At 40.6% G+C, this 14,569-nt stretch overlaps 2 protein-coding genes across 7 annotated transcripts in view; one reads left to right on the top strand and one right to left on the bottom strand.

Annotated features, from left to right (window-relative positions):
• SRGAP2 (SLIT-ROBO Rho GTPase activating protein 2) overlaps positions 1–3,536 on the bottom strand; it is a 226,819-nt gene extending 223,283 nt beyond the window's left edge. For 3 of the 5 annotated variants that reach the window (XM_036234433.1, XM_036234434.1, XM_036234436.1), the window contains exon 1: positions 1,682–1,813. The gene's annotated coding sequence lies outside the window, so the exon portion shown is untranslated. Of the gene's footprint in view, positions 1–1,681 lie in introns of all 5 variants that reach the window. The other 2 variants (XM_036234435.1, XM_036234438.1) reach the window with 1 other exon arrangement.
• FAM72A (family with sequence similarity 72 member A) lies at positions 774–12,869 on the top strand. 2 transcript variants are annotated; one of them, XM_016135585.2, is made up of 4 exons: positions 774–1,483; positions 5,402–5,479; positions 8,132–8,256; positions 11,744–12,869. In XM_016135585.2, exons 1-4 carry the CDS (start codon positions 1,332–1,334, stop codon positions 11,836–11,838), a joined length of 450 nt encoding a protein of 149 aa, XP_015991071.2. In that variant the 5' UTR covers positions 774–1,331; the 3' UTR covers positions 11,839–12,869. The 2 variants fall into 2 exon arrangements, with proteins under 2 accessions (XP_015991071.2, XP_015991070.2); XM_016135584.2 differs by lacking the exon at positions 774–1,483 and adding an exon at positions 2,901–3,405.
• Positions 12,870–14,569: the final 1,700 nt, after the last annotated feature.

Genomic DNA, 14,569 nt, shown 5'->3' with positions numbered 1-14,569 from the left:
TTCAGAACCTAATCGCATCGGGGGTGGGGTAGGGTACGTCGTACCCAGCTCGGCTGGGGCCCATTCATCTCTTCCAAACGCCGCCCAGCCGGGAGAGCAAGGCGCGGCGAGGTGGAGAGGAAGGAAGCTCCCTCCGGATTTTGTTTTAAGGCTGAAAGAAAACACTTTGGAGCAGCCGCCTGCGCTGGCTTCGGGTGGGGACTGCAGCGGGAACGCGGGGCTCCAGGCGGGGACTGCGGCACCTCAACAGCCTCCCGAGCCCTGCCAGCGCTGGGCAATGGCCAGCCCGAGGGAGCCCTCTCTGCCCTGCCTCCGACGCGGCCCCTGACCCCCGGTGGGGGAACTCCCTGGACATCAAAGGGGATCAAAGCCGGGGAGGGACAAGCCACCCGGGCACAACTTTTCTTCCCCTCCCGCCCCTCCTCCCCGTTGTTTTGTTTTTGGTTACTAGCTTCTCTTGGCAGCAAAATGTTGGCGGGGGGAGATCTGCAGGAAAAAGCCTGCTCGGCACGGGACACATCCAGGAAAACAATGTGGTCGGCTGAAGCAGGAAACGGGTTAGAGCCGAGGGTCGGAGTCGGGAAAACTGGGAGGCGGGGGGGGGGGGGCGGAAGGCAGCAGTCGCCTGGCCCAAACCAGGGAGGAGAGTAACTCTAAATGCTACCCCCAATATTTTTTGTCACCCAAGCCTTGAGACCCTAGATACCGCACTCAATCACAGGTTGGGGGGGGGGGGGGAGTCCGAGCGGTTGGTGAGGGTCGCAGTCCTGACTCTTCGCACCAGGAGGTGCCGGAAGAGATCCCGCCCTGGCCCAGGCCCGGGAAGCGGGCGCGAGCGCAGTGCTCCCCAGCGTGCCGCAGCAGCCACCCTCCCTCCTTAGTCGCCCCTTTTCCTCTCCACGCCGAGAAGAGGCGGCTCCGCGGGTGTCTCCCACTTCCCGCGCCCAGAGAAAGGGCCGCACCGAGCAAGGAAGACTGAGCACTGGCGGGCAGGAAGCGGGGAGGGGTGTAAGAGGTGGGGTCCTAAGGCTGCACGGGAGCCAGAGATAATTGGAACTGTCGCACACGCTTGGAAGACCGGGACAGGGCAAGGATACGTTGAGGGTGAGGGGGAAGTTAGGAGACTACTGTGGGCCGCAATGTTACATGAAGCGCAGGGATGTTAGCAACTTTGGGGATCCACTTAGGTCTGGGAATGCAAGCACGAAGAAGAGCCATTCGGGGCGGGCCGGGGGCTGGGACCGGGAAAAAGCCCCGGAAGCAGTGCGGAACACCCATACTTGTGCCAGGGCTTGGAGACAGGAGTAGAGGGCAGCCGATGGTTACGGGGGATGCCAACGACGGCTGCCTCAAGGTGGACCAAGGCTGCTCGTGTGCAGAGGACTTGGGGAGGGGGCTGGGTGCGGGCTGCGCGGGAGAGGGTGGGCCAGGGCAGATCCCCTCGCAGTATAGTGAAGAGCGGAGAGAAACGCAGTCCTGAAAAGTAATACGGGCTGTACCCGGAGATCTGGACAGGGTCGCCGGGCAGGGGGTCTGAGGGATTCCGGGCGGCACCGCGAAGGCGATGCATCGAGCAGCATCCGCACCCTCTCCTTTCCGCCCCTGCCCGGATTCGTTCAGTCAGGACTACAGCCTCGAGGCGGGTAAAAAAAAAAAAGGGGGAGAGGGAAGGAGCCTTTACCTGGCTCTGACGCGACGGGTCCCAGGCCCCTGGCTCCGCTTCCCACTCAGAGCTCTCCTCCCCTCTCTTCCCCGCCACCCGCTTCTACGCAGATTGGTCCCCTAGTCCCTTGAGGAGACTCCGCCAACTCTGCAGGACCCCGCCGGGAAGCAGAGCCCACCCCCTTGCCAATCACCGCCCGCTTTCTATCGACCGATGGGGCCTGTAGCCAATAGGAATAGCTGGTCCCGAGAGGCCAGGAATGAGGAGGAGGGGCTGGTGAAACTTGGAGGTGTGACTAGCACTACCGAGGCGTGGCAACGGAGTAAGCTTCTCAGGCAGTGGCCAAACCCTAAACCAGAATTAATGGGCGGGACTGGGTTGGAACCAGCAACCAAACACAAATTCTTGAAAAAAGGCAAGAGCAATTGGACCGAGATTGGAGAAGAAGGGTGTTGCGGAGAATTTTAGCCAATAGCGAGTAGAGATTGGTGGGGACTATAGGACGTCTTCCAATAAGAAGCGCGAAGGACGTCCTTGCCATGGATCCGCCCAAACCTCCCCAGACCCACCAATGAGATCAGAGACAGAGAAACGATCAGCCAACCAGGAAGCCAAACTGATCTTGGCACCGTTACTGGGGCGGGGTGTACAGCCACCTCGCCACTAAGATCTCGTCAGGGGAGGGCTCGGGAGACGTCCAATGCAGGACGTGGGCGAGCTCTAGTTCTCCCAATCCGTGCGCGGCTCTGGCAATTCAAACTGACAGCGGGTTGGCAACGCAGAGAGAGCGGAAGAGGGGATAAAAACGACGTGTTTGGTGATTAGAGACCCCAAAGCCGACTGAGCCCCAAAAGCGAGCTCGACCCCGCCCCACAAGCACCACCGCGCACTCTGGAGCGGCCGCTCCGGGAGCAACCTGAGGGGAAGGCGGGGGACACGAGGAAGAGTTGCGGGGTGGGAGACGCGAGAGGAACGGCGCGTGAGCCAGCACCCTGAGGGCTAGGGGCTGCTAGGAGAGAGGCGAAGCAAAGGGGCCGGCAGAAGAGCAAAGCGAAGGAGGGTCGCGGAAGGACCGAGGAGAAGCTGGGATCGTCCTGGTGGGAAGAGCTGTGGGGATCTCTGAATCCCGGGAAGAGGAAAAAGATTTTCAAAGAGGAGGCGAGGGTAGGGACACTTAGCCGACAGAATTAGAGCTCTCCGAGGGAGGTGCTTAAGGGAGGAGAAGCAGATTATAGTGGAATTGCTAAAGGGGCGGGAGCTAGAGTGGAGGATCTTTTTAGACGGGAGGAAGGGAAAACCGTAGAGAAGTTCCCTAGGCCCCTTGCATCTTGGCCCGTTCCTGCTTCAAACTCCACTCCCTTCCTCGAAAGTTAAAAGGAAAGACAAAATTGCTGCTTCTCTCTGTTTTCTACTCAATAAATATTACTTTTACCCTCCCACGGGAAAACGGAAAAGAATTCATTTCCTTCCCAATTTGAGGATTTAGAAAATCTCGAGGCCTCGCATCAGACTAGGAATCAGACTAGAAAAGGTCTTGCTCTTGTTTCCATTTTCAAAATCCTACACCTCATCCATCCGTCCCGGGACGCCATGTCTACTAGCACTTGTAGTTTCAAGGACCGGTGCGTGTCCATCCTGTGTTGCAAATTCTGTAAACAAGTGCTCAGCTCTAGGGGAATGAAGGCTGTTTTGCTGGCTGATACTGAAATAGACCTTTTCTCTACAGACATCCCTCCTACCAAGTAAGTCATGCTAGTGGCGGGCAACGGTAGCCTTTAACTAAATGGGAAAAGTGTATGGCTCGGACCTCTGGGAGTCAACAAGGAGGTTATCATTTTGGTGTTCCAGCCACTCCCAACAGTCTGATGATCCCCTTGGAGTATAACTAAGTGGGCAGACTGTCTGGACAAAATCTGTGGTTTAGCCAGAGTGGTCAGTCCTGATGTAATGCTTCTAGTTCAATTATAGTCATGTGACCACATCCCTTAAGTTGGAAGCCTAGTGCTATGCCCTGCCTAACCACCTACCTCACTAGATCAAGTTCATGACCTAGACCCTAGGTAAATTCAGGCAAGATTTTCTGTACTGTTGGGGAGTAGAGTTAATTTAAATTTTTATTTTTAATCCATAGCTTTCTACCATTGTTTGCAATTGATATGCCTAATCTGATTCCATTGTATAATTCAGTATTCTTATAAAATCTCTCTTTCTGAATGAGAGAAACTTTAATAGATTTTTATGGAATGAAATAGAGACGGCCCCAAAATAATCTTTGTCTCTCATAAAGCCTATTTTGGATATCATGTATCGTTTGCATACTTAAATCCTTTTAAATTCTGATTTCAGTCACTACACACTTTTGGATGTAGAGTTCTTAAAAATTTGTTTCCTATTTTGAAAAACGGCCATTTTATCTGACTCAAATGTACCTTTTTCTAACTTTAAAAAGTACTTTCTTTTTCCATAAGCAACATAGTACTACATGATTTTTCAAGATTTAGCTCTTTATTGAAACTATCATTAAAGTGAAAGACTAATAATCCAAAATATGGGTAAACAGCTGTTCTTTGGATACAAAGCCATAAGGAGGCAAGCTAATAGTCATAATACTTTAAAATTAATTTCATGGTAATGATAGAAGCTTTAAATTACTTTAAAATATACTCAAAGCTGTGGACTCTTCCTTTCTTGAAATCATCTGAATTGGCTTAAATGTAGTCATGCCTAATGGTGAAGCTATTTATTGCAAAAATAAATGGGTTAATATTTTCAGTACGTGTATGTGTGTGTGTGTGGGGGGGGGGGGGTATTGCAAAAAGAAAAGGCACTGGACAATATATCTGGAACTCAGTATTGCAAAGTTTCTGTGAGTAAAATATTAACCCATTCATCTTTATAATAGCTGTGGTATGTAATAAGACAGTTGTAAGGAGGGCTCAGATATGTGAATTGGTAGAGGTTAGATCAGAGTCTAACCTCTAAAATCAGATCTTTCTTATTGTCTATTCTTCCTTGTAGGGGTTATAATGGTAATGTATTAATGTGCTAAGATGTGTATGAATCAATGAACACATAAGATTTTTTTAAATGGAAGGTAAGCTCACGAATATTAACTGACTCTTACAAAATATACTATAGTTCTACTTTAGAGCCTCTTTCAGCTCTTTAGGACTACAAAATTCATACTAAATCACAATCAAAAGTGCACTTGATGGCAAGGATATGGAAAAATTGGAACCCTTGTGCATTATTGGTGGAAATGTAAAATGGTGCCACTGCTAGGGAAAAGCATGACAGTTCCTCAAAAAAATGAAAACCGAATTACCATATGATCCAGTAATCCTGCTTCTGGGTATATATCCAAAATAATTTAATGTACGATCTAAAAGAGATATTTGCCCACCCATGTTGTTAGCAGCATTATTCACAACCAAGAGGTGGAAGCAACCCAAATGTCCATCGACAGATGAATGAATAAACAAAATGTGGTATATGTGTACAATAAAAGATTATTCAGCCTTAAAAAGGAGGGATATCTTGTCACATTCTACAACATGGTTGATTCTTGAGGACATTATGCTAAGTGAAAATAAGCCAGTCACAAAAAGAGAAATAGAAACAAAGTAAAATGATGGTTGCCAGAGGCTGAATGAAGAGGGTAATGGGGAGTCATCTAATAGGTACAGAGTTTTCATTTTACAAGTACATTTGACTCTCTCTACACTTTTCCCTCTCCAGCACAGTGGACTTAATTGGAAGATGCTATTTCACTGAAATCTGCAAATGTAAACTGAAGGACATCGCATGCTTGAAGTGGTATTTATGGCATCATTCTAGATAGCCCTGGGTATGGGAGATGGATGTCGACACCAAAGCAGAGAGAAAGGTTCAGTGGACTGTGCTGAACAGTGGTTATAATCCGTGCAATAGGCTATTGAAAAACCATTTGTTACTTAGAGCTATTTTTTAAAGGTTCTTGTGACACTTTACATATGTATATGATTTAAAATTTTCGAAGTTCATTGACAGATATCTGCTTTAATTTTTAGAAAAAGGCAACTTAGTTTAGAGGAGAAAAAAACACTTAGATTTTCTGTCATAAAAAATCATTCTGAGCCCTGACGCTACCCTTACTGTCTATGTGATCTTAAGTAAACTCCTTAAACTTGTGAACCTCTGTCCCTCTGTTTTCTTATTTAATTTCTATCTTAAGAAGACACACTTCAGAAGACAGAAACTATCTTCTTAGGATAGAAATTAAAGTATCTTTTGTGTTCATAGAGTTGTTATGAAGATCAAATGAATTATGAATGTTAAAAGGCTGATAAACTAAATTATATCACAGATGAAAGCTATTACTATTATCTTTTGAGAGGTAGACTTGAGTGTAATTAGTTCTATTTTAGAGAAGAAGGTTAAGATTTTCTCACTTAAATGGGATTTGTATTATAAATTATAATCCTAATAATTTAAGTTAGCAACTCTACTTTTGTGCTAATGACTATTTAATTTCATTCATTCATTCAAATTGCATAATGAGATCCTACCAGGTGCTAGTCATATTTATAGGAGCTAGAAATACAGCAATAAACAGGACAAAGTCACTGGCCTTTGGACATTATATTCTAATGGGAATCAATAAGATATTTAAATAAATAAGATATCAAATAAGGTAGGAAGTGCCCCAAAGGAAGGAACGATAATAAATTATACAGACTAATAGAGGTTGAGAGAGTGAGTAAGAGCTATTTTAGAGCACATAGTTAGGGAAGCCTCATGACAAAGTAACACTGGAGTTGATTGAATCCAAAAGGATGAGAAGGAGCCAGAGGAAGAATGTTCTAGGCCTAGGGAACAGCAGGTGCAGAGAACCCAAAGCAAGACAAAGCTTAACAAGGAATAAAAAGATGATGACAGTGTGGCTGAGACACTGTGAGTAAGCACTGGGGGAAGAGCAATGTGAATAGATTAGAGATGCAGTTAAAACAGATAATCTAGAGCAGCACTGTCCAGTAGAAATATGCAAGCCCCATATAGAATTTTAAATTTTCTAGTAACCACATTTTAAAATGTAAAAAGAAACAAGTGAAATTAATTTGGGGCATATTTTATTTCAATGTGTAACCAACATAAAAAATTATCAAAATATTTTACATCTATTTTTTGTCTTAGTCTTTCAAATCTGGTATATGTTTTATACTTACAGCACATTTCAGTTCAGCCTAGCCAAATTACAAGTGCTCAATAGCCACATTTGGATCTAGACCCTGGTATGAAGGGGTTTATTTGTTTTCGTTTTTGGCAAATGGGAAGCCATTGAAGGGGTTTTAACAAGGGAGAAAAATGGTCTGATGTGTCTCTACTGGAATGTGTTAGCTCCATGAAAACAAAAACCTTGTTGTATTCCTAGCATCTAGAATAGTACCTAACATATAATACATTTCAATAAGCATTAATTGATCGAGTGAATGAATACAGGTGGTAACTAAGCCATAGAATTTACTCTTGCAATCTAGTTTTGGAAGTAACTGTCAGTCTTAATCCAAAAACAACTTTTGTTTTCATTTGTTTGCCTTTCAAGCATATTATGATTAGAATACATATTTTAGATGGGTTGGTACCTTTTGTAGTATTTTTTATAAAGCCTCACACAAATGACTGACTCTTACATTTCACAGGGTGGGAACTAGCTATAATAAGAATTTTTACAACTCAAGGTATAAACAGTTCATATTGTCTTTCTTTTTTTTAAAGTACATTCCCTATATGTACTTTAAAAAACATTCCCTGTATATTTACCCTATTTAATAGTAACCAGATAGGGGGACAATCTGTGGAAGAGTAAGATACTTATAATCAGATGGATAATCCTAAACACAATAAAAACTTTTGCAACTTTCTCTAGAGGCTGTGGATTTGCTTTACTTCTGAATTCTTTCAAAAACACTGAAACTAAAATTAGAGCAGCCAGCTTGTGTTTGGTTTCCAGGGGCTCATGCTGTCTTCCTACTCCTCCATCTGTTGAAACAGTTTTTAGGTGCTGGCATGGAACTGGAACATATAAGAACCCAACTTGCCACAGTCCTGGAGAGAGCAAAAAACCTTTTACCCACAGATCTGAGTTTATTTAATTTATTTATCTGTACTGAACATCAATTTTGGGTGCTTTACAGAACAAATCACAACCTTATAGCATCTAGAAACTAGCTTCTGAATGGAAAATGCATAAAATAATACTAGCAAAGAAATGGAGAATATGTTAGTATCATTTCACTTAACTTAAAAAGTTTTCCCACTTAACAATAGAACTATAACTATTATCAGAGTAACCCTCACTCCAAAGATCCCAGCACTGGATACTGTTAGAAGGAAATGAGGTCTTTATGTCATCTATTTACATTAGCACATAAAAATGCTTACATGGCCAGGTATTACATTGTATCTAATAATATTTACTTTCTTTTTTAGTGGGAACATTGTAGGTTATCATGTGATTGTTCCGTGTTGTTCTTGCCTTCTTTCCTGTAACAATGGACACTTCTGGATGTTTCACAGCCAAGCAGTTTATGGTATTAACAGACTAGACTCTACCGGTAAGAAACAATTGACTCAGACATTCCTTTAACATATTGTCTATCAATACCTGAGTGAAAATCCAAATAGATCATTTCAGGATTCCTTTTAAAAACTTCTTACCCAGGTTAGACCTGCTAGAGTGAAACTTCATTCCTTTTATCCCAAATATTCACTAATGGAAACTACTAGCCAAAATTAATTGTCATTTCTATTTCCATCATTGTATTTAAGAGCCTCAAACTTGACTGGATCTCTTGTCCTTTTTAAATTAATATTGTAATTGCTCTAAACTGCTGCTTTGATGCATACTATGACTCCAGAGAATTTTAGAAGATTTTAGATTAGATAGTCAATTGTGTGTATGTATATGTTTGTGTGTAAGAGAAGCTAGGGCTGTGGGGAGTTGGGAGGGAAGATGACTCGGCAACCTCTGTATTTGGTGATATTACTTTAGGATAGGGGTCCCCAACCCCTGGGCCGCAGACCTGGATCCGTCCATGGCCTGTTAGGAACCAGGCTGCACAATAGGAGGTGAGCGGCAGGCGAGTAAGCAAAGCTTCATCTGTATTTGCAGCCGCTCCCCAGCACTAGCATCACCACCTCAGCTCCGCTTCAGATTATCAAGCAATAGATTCTCATAGGAGCACTGGTTCTTGGTGCCAAAAAGGTTGAGAACTACTACTTTAGGATAAAAATGGACATCTATATTAGTAAGTTATGATAGAATTTTAGTCAAGGGAAATATTTAATAACAAAAAGTTATACTAATTATTTTGTAGGAAACATACAACCAGTTCTTAAAGGATATTTACATAATACACTTTATAATGTCTGGAGCATTCAGTTTTGTTATAGGACACATGTTCTCAATGTCTGATATCTATTTATACAACAGACCAAGTTAATGTTTAGTGGGACTTTTTAGTGGGAACTAAAGTTTACAGAACTTTACAGAACAAGGTTAAAGAGTTTGACAATCCAAGTTGGCACTACACTCAGGTTTTTAAATGTATGTTTTAGTTTTCTTCAGAACTTAAAATACAATCCTTTTATTTTTTAAGTATGATTTGCTTTCATAGGCTAAACGATCACAATTGTAAGCTAGGTTGTCAGGGTCTTCAAACCCTCCAATTATGCTTCAGTTTTTATAGACTCAGATTTTTTTTTATCACCTGGTATTCAGTTGTGGCTCTCAACCCATCATTCATGGCCTTAATTTAAGATTCTAGTATGTTAAGAGACCATTTTTGAGCAAGGACTTATCTGAACTCTTCTAAGTGAGATATAGACTCCTAATTTAGGTTTCTAGTTTTATATGTGTGTTGCTCATGGGACACATTAAAGGACGTTTCTGCTTTGATATTATTTTTCCTGCTTCATACAATTCAAAACACAGGGTGGAGATTTTTCAATTTTGGTTCTACTTTTTAATATTAGTTAATTTTTCAAAGATAAAAGCCCAGCATTCTTCCATTTGCATTGAATCTAATCCATGAGAAACAGATGTATCACAGGATTTCCTTCCTCCCTTCTTAACAGAGAAAGGAAGGTGCTGCTTCTGTCAGATCCAGTCTCTTAGTTTATTTTTTCTTCTTTGAACCAATTGTACAGAGAGCTACTCATGTCTCTGAGTACTGACTCCAAGAATATCAAACTTCTTTGTGACCCTAATACTGTGATTTTAAGGCAGGATTTTTTAGATGCTTGGTATTAAATGTGGTTTCTTATGGCTGTTGCAACTGTCCTTGAAACACTTGAATCAGCAGCATCAAAGGAATACATACACAAGCTTTATAAAATTCTAGAATCTTTAGACTGAAAGGGCCCCAAGAAGTCTACGTTCTAGGTTAGCCTACACATGTAGACCTGATTTCCTGAAACTTTCCTGAGGAGGCTCGAGAAACCTCAGTTCAAATTCCCTAGGATTGGCAAATGCCCTCAAGGCAAATTGACTTCCGCTCTCCCTTGACCTTTATGGGTTCTAACTGTTCCTTAGATTTTGACCTAGCAATTCCCTACTATCCTGTCACCTCTTCAATGCAATATTGCCAGAAGCAAAACACCATTCATTCTTGGGGGGTGGGGGGAGTACTTTTTATTATAAACAATTTAAACACAAAAAAATTATAGAAAATAATATAATAGGCATCTATATGCATCAAATAAATGCTAACTTCTTGCCTGATTAGATTCCAGTAGCTCAACCAGGAGAGAAAGTTGATTGTTTCTACTGTTTCAACAATGCAGTGGTGCACATTCTTGTACGTGTCTCCTTGGGCACCTGTGCTAAATGGGTAGTTAGAGGAAAGGATGAGTGATGGGCTACACACACACACATATTTTTTTAAAGTCACGTAATGGAATACTCTACAGAAATAAAAGAAATGAAATCTACACATATAGACACGGGTAAATCTCAAAAGCTAATGTTTAATGAAAAAAGCAAATTAGAAAAGATACCATGTTGTAAAGAATTTAAATACATAAAACTATAATATATATAGTCTTGGTTGAATGCATTTGTAGTAAAGGTAGTAAAAAAAATATCCATGGTGTACTGGTAAGTGGTGGAAACTGAATTCAAACCAAATCTCCAAACCCTGGCTCATTCCCTTCCCCCATGTGGCACCGTCTTGGTATGTGTGGAGAGAGTATCCAGAGTTGCTGAGTCCTCCTCATGTCCACACTGACAACTCAACAGCTTGAGATTGGCTTTCTTGGATTCGCTGGCTCTCCTAGAGGTCAATTAATAATGTTGTTTATTTTTTTTTTCAATTTAGTGCTTTCAAGTTATAATACCGTACATACCCAGAATAAACCATCTCATTATCCTCTATCATATATATGGTCTTATGGATTCTTCAACATGAAATCTGATTGTCCTTCCACAAGGAGGCTTTGTATTGTTGTTTTGTTTATTGTATTGACAGCTACAACCTGGTCCTAAAGTTTACAGTTCTACCTTGACAGTTTATGGACTAAAACCCACTCACATCAAAAATTACTGTTTCTATTATAATTGGCTCCAAAATTTTGCTTTTTTTTAATCAGAAAAAAGGCACCAGCTACTTCCATGTTTATTGAGGAGATCAGGAGACTGATTCAGGCCTTCTTCTTGCACAGTCCAAGGAGATATTTAATCTAAAATGATCTTGTGAGATCTCTATTCTTAAAAATCATTAAAATAGATTTGAGAATTATCAGTGTAGAGTGATTATTGCATAATGTAGCTGGAGGCAGGGTTTGAGTAAATGGACTCCTGAGATCCTTTTGAGTTTCAAGATTCTAGAATTCAAGCCATTGCTTAAAAGGGCTAAAAGAATGTTTATGTCCTAGATGAATAATATTAGATAAATTTTTTGTGCTCCATTCTTTCATAGCTTTTCTCTTTACTGCTAACAATATGGCTTAATATAAGAATGTTAACATATAAGGTTTCCTGTATCATGATCTGAGTTGTACCAGCAGTCAGCATCAGATAACTTTATGACCTTTTATTTTCAGGTGCTAACTTCCTACTTTGGGGCAACTTGCCAGAAATAGAAGAAAGTACAGATGAAGATATATTAGATGTCTCAGCTGAGGAGTGTATTAGATAAATAGAATTATGATAGATGTAATACTCAAACTTTTTCCTATTTAAAATGTGTATTAATGGATCAACTTTAAAATTGTTAGGAATGATTTGTCAGTGATTTCTTTAAAAAAAAGGGGGGAGGCATTTTTTTAATTTATTTATTCGTTGTCTCAAAATAATTACCTGAGTTTAATTTGAGCCAATGTAGTTCTTTTCTTCTACTTCTTCCTCTCTCCATCATTCTGTTCAGTACAGATGATTCTTAAATTCAGATAGGAGAAGATTCTTTCATGTGTCACTCAGCTACCTCCCAATCTGGGCAAGTTTTTCTTACAACCAAATGCCAGATACCATTATTTTATGTTACTGAAAAGAGGCATTAGTACCCATACATATGTCAATCACTCATATATATGTGCATAAATCTATGGATATAATCAGGCATGTGAATGGGAATTTAACAGGGAATTTTTTTAAACAGGATCTTAGGTTTCCATGGGTACTGGTTATCATATTAGTAATAACTACTTTAACATGGAGCAAGACTGTGAATCAGCAAATAGAATAAAATTTTAAATGTATAGAGAAATCCTCTTGATTCCTCAGCGTGGTGTTAGATAAATGGATTTGTCATAAAATTATCAGTATATACTGTTCACCAATATTATTCATTCACATTCCTCTAAAGTCATATCACTGTTATAAAAGCCAGATAAACTAAACCTCTGTCTTTAAGTTTTCCCATTCTCTAGGGCTTTCTCTGTAAATAGAAAATTTTAGATGAGTAGTCTCAGTTCCAACCCTTAAATAGAAAAACAAAACAAAAGAAAAGAAGTGGTTCGCTTAAGCCATTGTACATTATAAAGCGAGTTTGTTCTCTGTATTCGGAGCCACACAGGAATAGGAAACGGATAGTGCTGGATTCTGGTTTTATGTATAGCTAAAATCAATGTATCGCCTTAACTAATATCTCAGCTGCAGGCATTTTGTCAATAGTGATACCAAAACAGACTGAGTTGTGGTTTTGTAAATAAAGTTTTGTTCTAAAAATAACCAGCCTTCCTTTAATTTTTTTTTACTGTACCCACTTTTTTACTTAAAAATGTAAACGTATAGAATATAAAAGCTAACATTTATTGAGTGTCTTACCATGTGCCAGACACTCTTTTAAATTCTTTACATGTTTAATTTACTTATTTCTCTCTTATTCCATGAGAGGTAGGTGCCATTATCGTTCCTTTTTTATTGATAAGACAGGTAAGGCATAGAGAGGTGAAGTAGCTTGTCTAAAGCCACATAACTGGTCAGAGATTTGGCTAGATTCAAACTCAGACGGATTGCCTCCAAAGCTCCTGCCCTTCATCCTTATGCTATTCCCACTGAGTACGTCCAGACATGCACCAGCTATAATTTTATTTCACCAAGACACATGCTGGATAACTACTGTCTTATGTACCCTAGGTGAGGGCCTCAGTGACTGATTTCAAGGTTGAAGGAAGTCTTAGGGTGAAGTGACCTGTGGGCATTGACAGAATCATTTGCTGTAAACCAAGATAAAAGATGCTTCAGAAATGCTGTTATGAATACCTGGAAAACTTTTCTAAAAATCTTTCACACTGACCATAGGCATTGGCAGAAGGTCGCCAAAGGAACGAAACAGATGAGTAGAACAATTTGTTTTTTTATCTGAGATTTCTGAAACGAGATGGCATAATGGATAAGATAAAAAATAAGTTGATACTACATTATATAATGCTTCAGTTAACTTATTTAATTAGAGAAGAAAAGTTTAATGCTAACATAGAGAATGTAGCAAGTTTAAAATTCAGCAGAGTTCATCTGGTTTCCGTTCTGCGTGCGCTTTCAAAGACTATGGCTGACTGAGGAGCTCTTTGAAGAGCAAAAACAAGACAGAGGTGCTCTGACTGAAGCAGGCCCCAAATGTGATTCCGCTCCAGATGGAGAAGTTTTCAAATTACTCAGCTATCTTTTGAGTAACCAGATTATTAGAAGGCCAATTCTAAGCCGAAAACAGATTAATAATGTTTTATCTAAGGAAATATATTCATGACACTTTTTTAATAAAAACAAATTACATGCACTCTGGTAAAACCAAAAGCAGAATCAAATATGTGGATTTAGCACACACTTTCCAGTCTTAGCATCATCATTCCTAGGCCTGGAAAATCTATTTATGCTTTAGTCCTCTTCTAATTGATTCGGTTCAACAAACCTGCATTATATAACTATGATGTATCAAGAATTTCACAATGACAGCTCACACTTGCCTTCATGGAGTACCCAGTAGGTGAGGGAGACAGTTGAACCCTATGAGTCTATGCATCGAGTTGTGATTTAACAAAGGCACGTGTAAATTCAATGACTCCATAGGTGAAAAACAATCATTCTAAATAGTAAGAGAGAGTGAGAGTTGAGGAAGCTACAGAGAAGAAATAATACTTAAGCCAGGCTTTGAAGCACAGGTAGGGGTTTGCCCTGGGATGAAACTCCTGGGCGGAGAGAATAGTGTAAAGAAATGGATTAGTGTTTAAAAGTATTTAGCTTATTTGGTAAATATGGGTTGTACCCCTATACCTTCCAAGATATGTAATGAGAATGAATTAAAAGATGAACCTAACAAGGAAAGTTAGGATTATGCCATTGTAAGTTTAAACTTGATCTAGTAGTAATGTAGAATTATTGGGATTTTTAGGTAGGAGAAAAAAAAATGATCAGATTTAGGATGATAGCTC

This window comes from Rousettus aegyptiacus, unplaced genomic scaffold (assembly GCF_014176215.1).
Source record: "Rousettus aegyptiacus isolate mRouAeg1 unplaced genomic scaffold, mRouAeg1.p scaffold_m13_p_17, whole genome shotgun sequence".
NCBI lineage: Eukaryota > Metazoa > Chordata > Mammalia > Chiroptera > Pteropodidae > Rousettus > Rousettus aegyptiacus.
Note: the sequence above shows the minus strand (reverse complement) of the source record. Positions and strands in the feature narration are given on the sequence as shown.

What these genes read in the sequence shown, in the direction of transcription:
- FAM72A (XM_016135585.2), top strand. Translation starts at nt 1,332, where the DNA reads ATGCCAACGACGGCTGCCTCAAGGTGGACCAAGGCTGCTCGTGTGCAG. An exon ending in GAGAAACGCAGTCCTGAAAA is followed by an intron (nt 1,484 to 5,401) that starts GTAATACGGGCT and finishes TTCCCTCTCCAG; the next exon opens with CACAGTGGACTTAATTGGAA. An exon ending in TAACAGACTAGACTCTACCG is followed by an intron (nt 8,257 to 11,743) that starts GTAAGAAACAAT and finishes TTTTATTTTCAG; the next exon opens with GTGCTAACTTCCTACTTTGG.